Here is an 11,493-nt window from a genome sequence, read left to right on the forward strand (position 1 = left end):
CACAAAGTATTGGGTTAAGCACTGAACTGATAATTACCAATGTTGAGATGTCGCTCCTTCATGTGATTGATAAGATTGTCCTTTGAAATGCTTTTGTAAGGGCACATCTTGCATTTGAACTGCTGCACAACTACCACTTCCATCATGTCTTCTAGATTGGCCAGGTCATGCTGTTCAAGATGATCTGCGCAAGTAGATGTTGGTCCTTCTGCCAACCCATCCCCTGACGTGTTGGAAAGCCTAGAGCTGGACAGCTCAGAGGTAGACATTTGAGAATCAATAGTACCACCTAGAGGAATACAACATAAAATTAAAGTCAAAGAAAAGTGGGCACTGAATCACACATAAACAATACTATGCAGCATCTGATCTGCTTACACATTTCAATGCGACCTTCAAACCATCTCATGTGCAATGGACAGTAAGCAGCAGTCTCAATACAGCCGATTTTATACAAGATGGAAAATATTAAGCAGTTCATAACAAATTGAAATTACATTCAATTAATTATAACCCCACAGTATTGTATACTTGTGCAATACAAAGATAACTCAAACATGTGTACATCACGTCACTTAAAGTTCAAAATCATATTACCCAATGAAATCATGTTTGCAAGCAAATGTATATCTCTATAATGTCATTTCTTACAAAAGACAAAACAAAGGTACATTCTCACCATCATCAGGACCCGGCAGTACAAGATACTGAGTGGCTTCAGATCCATCTCCTGCACTTGTTACAGCGATGCAACCTGGTTGAGCAGAAATCATCATCATGATCAAAAAAGATGGTTAACAATTGAAAATGCCTTATAAATCTGATATAATAACCAGAGGACACTAAAATACAAATCTTAAAGAGCAAAGCAAGTTTCATCTTACAACTATGATAAAGGATTTCAAACACAAAACATTGTTACTTCGAAGTTTAAATGGAACAAATGATAAGCTTGATTACAGTGCCAATTAACAAGCTTGAGACATAACTACATTCTGCCATAGATAAGTGTTATTTTCAATAGAATTTATTTTACTTTATTCATTCAAGCTATATGGTGCAATTAGCAATACGAACATTAATTGCCCCAACAGAGGAGGGAGAAGAGAAACAATTACATTGGTGGGGCTGGAATCACATAAATGCTGGGCTAGGCAAGGATGACAGAATTCCTTCGCTAAAGAAATTCATAAATCAGTTGGGGTTTTAAAAATCATTAAATAGCAGTTTCACGGTTGCCATTACACCTCCCCACCCCCCTCCAAACTCCAGTTTATCAAATTAAATTGAACTAAACTGCCAAGCTGCCATGGTGGGATTTGAACTTGCATTTGTGGATAAATGGTCTCGTATCAAGCACTATACCACCATAAATGTCTTTATTTCTGGGATAAATAATCATCAGTAGAATGTCCTTTAGCTACCCTGTTCAGCCACTCACTTTGCATGGCCTCGGGACCAATGATTTTATCGATGGCTGACCCAAGATCAGATGATGTTGATGCAGTCGAATCAGACACGATCATGGTTCCATCCGGTGCAACACTAGAGTGGACCAGCACTTGGGCAGATTCAGACACCATGATGGACTGTGTAACTGTGGAGACGCTGGACACAATAGTGGACTGAGCAACAGAGGAGGAATCTGGTAGGTGAGCAATAGTGATGACATCTGTGCTGGAACTTGTTTCAGGAACTACCTCCTGAAATATCAACAAAAGGAAAAGCATTTGTATTAAAGTTCTCATCCATTTATAGGTTCACTGTATCTGCAATAGTGCAGAAGTCTAAGCAGGACTAATCTTCATCATAAAGCTGATCAGACATGCCTTCCCTCTGTTAGCAACACCACAAGAATACCCCAATGCATATCACTGGCACAAACCCACCTTTTCATTCCAAGAATGCATTACAAAATACAAATTATATTTTCGAATTTGAAACAGCCATTGACTGACTGACATCTGGTAGGGTAACACTTTTTACAGTTTGTGGTTTAAGTTAACAGTACAAGTTAAAACGGTTAGACTTTTTGTGACTTGGTCTTGGAAGAAAGGTCTTCACCAATTCTCCCATTCATACTGGCCACCATTTTGGGTCAAACTGGACAGATGCTAATCTTGAAACTAAAACAACCCTGTAACTATCTAAATATAAATACATCTTTCCAAATAAAAAAATTGTCTTAAAACATCTATTGCTAAAACTTCCCTTTAACTTACGAGACACAAGGACATGATTATTCCTATTTGCTCCAAGTCACTCTCAGAGAGTGGTGAGTCTGTGGAATTGTCTGCCTCAGAGGGCGGTGGAGGCAGGCTCTCTGGATGCTTTCAAGAGAGCTAGATAGGCCTCTTAAAAATAGTGGAGTCAGGGGATATGGGGAGAAGGCAGGAATGGGGTACTGATTGGGGATGATCAGCCATGATCACATTGAATGGCGGTGCTGGCTCGAAGGGCCGAATGTCTATTGTTAACCTTGCATGCTCTGCTTAGGTCTGGAATTTCCCTCCAACCAAAACCTTCCAGATTCACTTCCTGGAACATCCTCTCTTTGACCAAGACCGAGGGGATGTACCTTTATGTATTTTTAATATTTCTTGTGCATCTACTTTTAAGTTTAAAATCACAATTTAATTTCAAATATACATGCAGTTCAGCTTATAATCAGTTGTGTTAATTAAATAGACATTGTAACCTCAAACTGGCAAAGCAAGCATTATCTGTGAAGTTTACAAATGAGATCCGTTATTATATCATAATACGATTAATTTAAGTTAAAAACATTTTATTCTTTAGTGAAATGAAGTAATAAAATTACACACTACGTGTAATGCTAGGACCTGAAATATATTTTAATAAAATTAAAATGATTGCTTATTAATGAGAATTAGGCTCATGTGACTATGAATAATTTGCTCTTGGCCACGTCAGGAAGCAGAAATTAAAGGTGGTTAATTAGATTCAACATTAATTGGATTCAACGTTTCTCTGTTCATGTTTCCAATTAGGGTGCCATACCATGGATTCTTCAGAGCTCTGGCCGACGCCAGAATCAACGCCTGAACTATTGTCTGCCTCAGATCCCATGCTGAGTGTGGTTACTGTGTCACTGCTGTCTGCAGATACAGCCTCGGATGTCTCCACTATCATGCCACTCTCAGAGGGCTCTTCCTGGCCCAAGGGAGCAGCATCACTGCTGCTCTGCACCGCATTCTCCTCCTCCAGCTCCATTGTGCCCCTTTTCTACTATAGCCTGTAATTGAAGAAAAAAGAGTGATGCAAAATGAGGAGAAACAAACTGTTTTATTAAGTAAAGTTACTGCTTCTGTTATCCACACAATTCACATCCTACGCAATACCAGAACCAAAGGGTTTTCTTAATAGAAGATAGACACAAATTGCATGAGTAACTCAGCGGGGACAGGTAGCATCTCTGGATCGAAGGAATGGGTGACGTTTCGGGTCAAGACCCGTCTTCAGACTGAACAGAGACAGAGTTTGGGAATAGGACCAATGTAAGTCTGGAACAGGGGTTGCTCGACATACCGTGCAAAGAGGCAGGCCTAGCTGGGGCCCATACGAGTGCCCATGGTTACGCCTTGGTTCTGGAGAAAGTGGGAGGAGTTGAAATATAAGTTGTTAAGAGTAAGTGAGGTGGAAGAGAGTGTTGATAGAGGGAAATTGGCTGGTTCTGCTCAACTGCGAAGGTTCACAAATTATAGCAGCAGAATTAGGCCATTCAGCACATCGATTCTCCTCCGCCATTCAATCATGGCTGATCTCTGCCTCCTAATCCCATTTTCCTGCCTTCTCCCCATAATACTTGATGCCCGTCCTAATCAAGAAATTGTCTCTCTGCCTTAAAAATATCCACTGACGGCCTCCACAGTCCACTGTGGCAATGAGTTCCACAGATTAACCACTAAATAACTAAAGGTCCTCCTCACCTTCTTTCTAAAGGAGCACCCTTTAATTCTGAGGCTATGACCTCCGGTCCGAGTCTCTCCCACCAGTGGAAACATCCTATCCATATACACTATCTATGCCTTTCATTATTTTAATTGATTATGTTACACAGGTCTCGAGTTTAAAGTCATCTTTAATTGTAACACATAGTATAGCTGTACAGCAGGTTGCTAGTTGTTAATTCATCATCACCGCTTCCAAGACTACCTAATGTAGGAAGTATAAAGCATACAGTAAGGTGGGGTTCATGTTGCTACTCTGCTATGATTGGTTCACATGCAATAACCAATTTACAATTATTCTGTAAGTTTCAATGTCCCCCTCAACATTCCAAACTCCACCGGGTCAAGCGCTCATCATTAAGCTTTGAAAACTTTGTAAAAACTGCCATTATACCACTCATTCCTGGAATAATTTGCGTAAACCTCCTCTGAACCCTCGCCAGAGCCAGTACAGCCTTCCTCAGATATGGAGTCCAAATCTGCTCAGTCCTTCAAATGCAGCCTGACCAGCACCTCATAGAGCCTCAGCATTACATCTCTGTTTTTGTATTCCAATCCTCTTGATATAATGCTATTTATATAAAGGCATTACATTTGCTTTTTCACCAATCCAATTTTGACTTGCAAATTAACTTTTTGGGAGAACTGCGCCAGCACTCCCAAGTCCCTTTGCACCTCAAATTTCTGGATTCTCTCTCCATTTAGAAAATAATCTATTCCTTTATTCTTATTACCAAAATGCATGACTCCACACTTTGCTATACTGAATTTCATTTGCCACTTCTCTGCCCGCTCTCCTAACCTGTCAAGGGACATGGGGAGAAAGCAGGAACAGGGTACTGATTCTGGCTGATCAGCCATGATCATATTGAACAGCGGTGCTGACTCAAAGGGCCGAATGGCCTATTCCGGCACCCATTTTTCTATGTTAGAAACCGTTATCAAATATAATTTATTCTCGATAGGTACAGTGTTGTATTCAGAGAAGTCAAAGAGGTGTATGATATATACAGTAAATGGAAGAGCACTAAACAATATAGATGAACAGGGGTTCCTGGGATTCAAGTCCTTAATTCCCTGAAAATGGTAATATAAGTCAATAGGATGGCAAAGGTAACGTATGGCAGACATAAGCTAGGGCATAGAATATAAAAATAGGGATACTATGGTGCAATTTTACAAAACACGGGTTAGATCACACTTAGTGTATTGTGTGCACTTCTAGTCACCACACTATAGCAACAATCTGGTTGCGTTGTGAGTGCCGAGGCGAATCACCAAAGATGCTGCTGTGATTAGAGGATTTTAAGGAGGAAGATTTTGTGGGCTGGGGTTATTTTCCCTGGAAAGGCAGGGCGTGGGAGAAGCTGACAGTGGCACTTAAAATTAGAAGAGGCACAGAGGGGATTGTTAAAAATTGTTTTTCCTTGAATGAAGTTAAAAAAAAAAAATCAAAGGTTTAAGGTAACAATTAGGAAGGGATTTGAAGAGAAAACTTTAAATTAAAAGACTTGCACATCGTGGTTGATATCTGGAACTCGTTGCCAGGAGGTTTGGAGTCAGATACAATATCGACATTTGAAAGATTTAGATGGCCACTTGAAAAGGAAAAGTATAGAAGGATACAGATCTAGTAAGGGAAAATGTGATTAGTATAGATTGGCTAAAAAGGGTGGCATGGATGTGGTGGGCTAAATGGCCCATTTCTGTGCTGTATCGTTCCATGGCTCAGACCACAGACAAGGCAAAGATAGAGCAAAGTCATTCCACAATCAATGAACCACATGAAGCTCTGCCAATCTAAACATGAATGGCGGTGATCATTGAGGGCGATAATGTTCTCGGTGCCCATTCCTTTAAATTAACACTCAACAGAAGGAATAGACCCGAGAACATTATCACCCTCAATGATTGGGCAACTAAGTAAGCGAGTGCTAAAGACAAGAGATGAAGCTCCATATTAGCTTCTTCCTGAGATCCCTCCATCACAGAAGCCAGTCTTAATCTTATTTGAGAGACGTGAATTGGCCAAGATTGACTGGCAATTAATTCTAAAAGGGTTGACGGTGGATATGCAATGGAAGGCATTTAAAGACTGCATGGATGAACTACAAAAATTGTTCATCCCAGTTTGGCAAAAGAATAAATCAGGGAAGGTAGTGCATCCGTGGATAACAAGGGAAATCAGGGATAGTATCAAAGCGAAGGATGATGCGTACAAATTAGCCAGAAAAAGCAGCATACCGGAGGACTGGGAGAAATGCAGAGACCAGCAGAGGAGGACAAAGGGCTTAATTAGGAAAGGAAAAATAGATTATGAAAGAAAACTGGCAGGGAACATAAAAACTGACTGCAAAATGTTTTATAGATATGTGAAAAGATAGAGATTAGTTAAAACAAATGTAGGTCCCTTGCAGTCAGAAACAGGTGAGTTGATCATGGGGAACAAGGATATGGCGAACCAATTGAATAACTACTTTGGTTCCGTCTTCACTAAGGAAGACATAAATAATCTGCCGGAAATAGCAGGGGACCACGGGTCAAAGGAGTTGGAGGAATTGAGTGAAATCCAGGTTAGCCGGGAAGTGGTGTTGGGTAAATTGAATGGATTAAAGGCCGATAAATCCCCAGGGCCAGATAGGCTGCATCCCAGAGTACTTAAGGAAGTAGCTCCAGAAATAGTGGATGCATTAGTAATAATCTTTCAAAACTCTTTAGATTCTGGAGTAGTTCCTGAGGATTGGCGGGTAGCAAACGTAACCCCACTTTTTAAGAAGGGAGGGAGAGAGAAAACGGGGAATTACAGACCAGTTAGTCTAACATCGGTAGTGGGGAAACTGCTAGAGTCAGTTATTAAAGATGGGATAGCAGCACATTTGGAAAGTGGTGAAATCATTGGACAAAGTCAGCATGGATTTACAAAAGGTAAATCATGTCTGACGAATCTTATAGAATTTTTCGAGGATGTAACTAGTAGCGTGGATAGGGGAGAACCAGTGGATGTGGTGTATCTGGACTTCCAGAAGGCTTTCGACAAGGTCCCACATAGAGATTAGTATACAAACTTAAAGCACACGGCATTGGGGGTTCAGTATTGATGTGGATAGAGAACTGGCTGGCAAACAGGAAGCAAAGAGTAGGAGTAAACGGGTCCTTTTCACAATGGCAGGCAGTGACTAGTGGGGTACCGCAAGGCTCAGTGCTGGGACCCCAGCTATTTACAATATATATTAATGATCTGGATGAGGGAATTGAAGGCAATATCTCCAAGTTTGCGGATGACACTAAGCTGGGGGGCAGTGTTAGCTGTGAGGAGTATGCTAGGAGACTGCAAGGTGACTTGGATAGGCTGGGTGAGTGGGCAAATGTTTGGCAGATGCAGTATAATGTGGATAAATGTGAGGTTATCCATTTTGGTGGCAAAAACAGGAAAGCAGACTATTATCTAAATGGTGGCCGACTAGGAAAAGGGGAGATGCAGCGAGACCTGGGTGTCATGGTACACCAGTCATTGAAAGTAGGCATGCAGGTGCAGCAGGCAGTGAAGAAAGCGAATGGTATGTTAGCTTTCATAGCAAAAGGATTTGAGTATAGGAGCAGGGAGGTTCTACTGCAGTTGTACAGGGTCTTGGTGAGACCACACCTGGAGTATTGCGTACAGTTTTGGTCTCCAAATCTGAGGAAGGACATTATTGCCATAGAGGGAGTGCAGAGAAGGTTCACCAGACTGATTCCTGGGATGTCAGGACTGTCTTATGAAGAAAGACTGGATAGACTTGGTTTATACTCTCTAGAATTTAGGAGATTGAGAGGGGATCTTATAGAAACTTATAAAATTCTTAAGGGGTTGGACAGGCTAGATGCAGGAAGATTGCTCCCGATGTTGGGGAAGTCCAGGACAAGGGGTCACAGCTTAAGGATAAGGGGGAAATCCTTTAAAACCGAGATGAGAAGAACTTTTTTCACACAGAGAGTGGTGAATCTCTGGAACTCTCTGCCACAGATGGTAGTCGAGGCCAGTTCATTGGCTATATTTAAGAGGGAGTTAGATGTGGCCCTTGTGGCTAAGGGGATCAGAGGGTATGGAGAGAAGGCAGGTACGGGATACTGAGGTGGATGATCAGCCATGATCATATTGAATGGTGGTGCAGGCTCGAAGGGCCGAATGGCCGACTCCTGCACCTAATTTCTATGTTTCTATGTTGATTCACCTCACAAGATACAAGGAAATGATAGCAAGCATCAAATACAGCAAAGGTTGCATGACCAGACAGCTTTCCAGGCACAATTCTGAGGTATGCCAACCAGAACCGGCTAACCTCCTAGCAAGCTGTTCCAATAGTTACAATACTGGCATCTACCCAACAAGAAATGTAGAAATATTGTTCACAAAAGTAAAGCAAATCTAATCCACTAATTCCAACCAAATAAGTCTAGTTGAATCCTCAAAAATGAAAGTCGTCATCCACAATACTACCTATAAACAAACCATCAGGTCTGGAGCCGAGTTTCACTCGGCTTCAGACCTCATCACAGTCTTCATCTAAACAGAAACAAAAGAAGTTTAATTTCAGAGTTGGGACAAGTATAATTGCCCTGGACATCAAGGCAGCATTTGATTTGAGTTTTGTCCGGTAAAACTGAAGTTAAGGGAGGAAGGGATTTGAATAGAAAGCATCAAAGGTGTACAATCCAATGGTAAGACTTCTACCTTGCACAAATAAAAAGTAATTGTGGCTGTAGGTCAATCCCTGCAGCCCTAGGACACTACTACAAGAACTCCTCAACAAAGTACCCTGGTGCCAATCATCATCAGCTGCTTCTTCAATAACTTTCCTTCCATTAGAAGATCAGAAGTCAACAGCCATTCCATTTGCAACCTCTCTGCAATTGAAGTTACCCATATCTGCAGCAGTACCTAGTATTCTGGCACGGTCTGAAAAGTGACAAGCAACATTCATTCCACACAAATACTATCTACACGAAAAGTTCAACCACATAATGACATTATCTATATGTTGCCCAACAATGACAGATTGGCCAGGGGGTGTGGGGATCATCAATGACCAGAAATCCAATCCATCAGTCACATATTACAGATTCATGAGCAATTCAGAGGTTGTGTTCATTTATTTCTACGTTCAGTTGAAATTAAAATATAATTTAAAAATAGCCATTATGCAATTTCAATAGGTACACAAAATTGCTGGAGGAACTCAGCGGGTGCAGCAGCATCTATGGAGCGAAGGAAATAGGCGACGTTTCGGGCCGAAACCCTTCTTCAGACTGATAGGGGGTGGGGAAAGAAAGAAGGACAAAGGGAGGAGGAGGAGGAGCCCGAGGGCGGGCGGATGGGAGGAGACAGCTAGAGGGTGAAGGAAGGGGAGGGGGGGAGGGGACAGCACGGGCTAGCCAAATTGGGAGAATTCAATGTTGATGCCAAGGGGACGCAAGGACCCCAGACGGAATATGAGGTGCTGTTCCTCCAATTTCCGCTGTTGCTCACTCTGGCAATGGAGGAGACCCAGGACAGAGAGGTCGGATTGGGAATGGGAGGGGGAGTTGAAGTGCTGAGCCACCGGGAGGTCAGGTAGGTTATTGCGGACTGAGCGGAGGTGTTCGGCGAAACGGTCGCCCAACCTACGCTTGGTCTCACCGATGTAAATCAGCTGACATCTAGAGCAGCGGATGCAGTAGATGAGGTTGGAGGAGATACAGGTGAACCTTTGTCGCACCTGGAACGACTGCTTGGGACCTTGAATGGAGTCGAGGGGGGAGGTGAAGGGACAGGTGTTGCATTTCTTGCGGTTGCAACGGAAAGTGCCCGGGGAGGGGGTGGTGCAGGAGGGAAGTGAAGAATTGACGAGGGAGTTGCAGAGGGAGCGGTCTTTGCAATTTCAATAGCCCAGTTCAAAATGTTGAAAAATTGTTTGCATAAAACAAAAAATGAATACATTGTGAAATATGAATATGGATGATATGTGAAATATGAATATATTTCACATATCACCTGAAGGCATTGGTGAAAAATTATCTAGGCGTTGCATGCTAGGTACACAAAACTCACATTTCTAGTTTTTGAACTATCTAATTTATTTGCAGTCACCCAAGTTTTGAGTATCACCTGAACATCAACTTTCTTTTGCAGCATTATTACATCCAATTATTCCACTAGTGTAATATGTAATTCACCTTTCTGGCTGTGCCAATTCTCCACCCTGGGTGACTGTCCAAAAGGTCCCACTTATCCAGATGAATCTCACTACTGTGGCCAAAATGCCCCAACCCTCTCGGGTAACCCTACTCCATTTGGCTAGTTAATCTCCCCATAATCCAGTAGCCCACTTCCAACAAAATAATACGTTCAACATCCATTAGCCATCAAAGTTCCTTCTGATCCTGATTTCCACCTCACCTCATTAACCTGCCCATCTCCCCTGGCCACTCTCTCAAGGAGAGCTGCACCCGCTGAGTTTCCCCAGCAATTTTGTGTGCCCACTCTCTCAAGGATACCCTTCTGCCCCTCTTCACCGTCTGTCGCTCTCTCCCTTTCCCCCACACCTCTCCTCGATGTCCCTTCGCCATGACCACCTGCTTCCTCTCCTGTCCCTCTCCTCCCTGATTCCCCTCATCCCTTGCCCCCTTCTCTTCCCTATCCCTCTCCCCCCGATCCCAGCCCATCTCCTCCCTGCTTCCTCTCTCCGTCCTGATGCCTCTCTCCTCCCTCTGATGCCGCTCTCCTCCCCTGTGTCTCTCTATCCCACTCCTCCCCGTGTCCTGCCCCTGCCGACTGCTGCCCTCGCCCTGCCTGAGCGCCGGGCCGGCGATGCCGCGCTTTCCGCGCAGGCGAACGTGCGGAGCTCCTATGGAAGGGGAGGAGGCGAGCCCGGGCCTCAGGCCCCGCTCCGTCAGGCCGCCTTGGCCTCGCCTCCCGCGCCTACACCGCACCCCGGCTTCCGCGCGGCCGCCCGATCCTCACCTTCGCCCCGCACCTACGGAAAGCAGGAAATTACAAAGCGCCGATGCGCCGCCTCTGCGCCCAAGCCGGCCACAAAGCTACACAAATAACAGGGCAATCTTGAAAGACGCCATGTCGCCTCTCGCGCCGCCTCACCCCTCGGGCCTGCTTTTGTATTCATCCCCGCAAGGACCGGCGTCCGCTCGCTGCGCGGGGGGGGCGGGGCGCAGCTCGACGCCCGCATGCCGGCAACTCTTCCCACTCGCAGGGACGACCGCAGCGAAGAGACTTCGGGCCGAAATTTTCATTATGTTTCGTCGCAAACCGAAATTGAGCGGAAGAACTATTATTCGCAATGGGCGGATGTGGATGGGTTTAATCGGCGCAGTGATGCGGCGTGGTGCCAGAGCACCCTGCGTCTGACGTCGGCGCCCTGCGTCTGACGTGTTGGGGGTTGCGCTCCCAGGTTCGGGAGAGTTGCTGTTGTCGGGCCGTGGGGCGGTGGGGCGGTATGGCCATGGGTATGGGCAAGTGGTGGTGTAGGTATGGACATGGGTATGGGCA

At 44.2% G+C, this 11,493-nt stretch overlaps 1 protein-coding gene across 3 annotated transcripts in view; it reads right to left on the reverse strand.

Moving 5' to 3' along the window:
• The window catches only part of znf335 (zinc finger protein 335), a 58,966-nt gene extending 47,769 nt beyond the window's left edge, over positions 1–11,197 (reverse strand). The window contains exons 1-5 of one of the 3 annotated variants that reach the window (XM_033041633.1): positions 10,951–11,197; positions 3,022–3,256; positions 1,442–1,703; positions 680–754; positions 38–289 (exon numbers count right to left, since the gene is read on the reverse strand). In XM_033041633.1, the coding sequence (XP_032897524.1) occupies positions 38–289; positions 680–754; positions 1,442–1,703; positions 3,022–3,234 (802 nt within the window). In that variant the 5' untranslated portion in view covers positions 3,235–3,256; positions 10,951–11,197. Of the gene's footprint in view, positions 1–37; positions 290–679; positions 755–1,441; positions 1,704–3,021; positions 3,263–10,950 lie in introns of all 3 variants that reach the window. The other 2 variants (XM_033041632.1, XM_033041634.1) reach the window with 2 other exon arrangements.
• Positions 11,198–11,493: the final 296 nt, after the last annotated feature.

Source organism: Amblyraja radiata, chromosome 23, assembly GCF_010909765.2.
Source record: "Amblyraja radiata isolate CabotCenter1 chromosome 23, sAmbRad1.1.pri, whole genome shotgun sequence".
NCBI lineage: Eukaryota > Metazoa > Chordata > Chondrichthyes > Rajiformes > Rajidae > Amblyraja > Amblyraja radiata.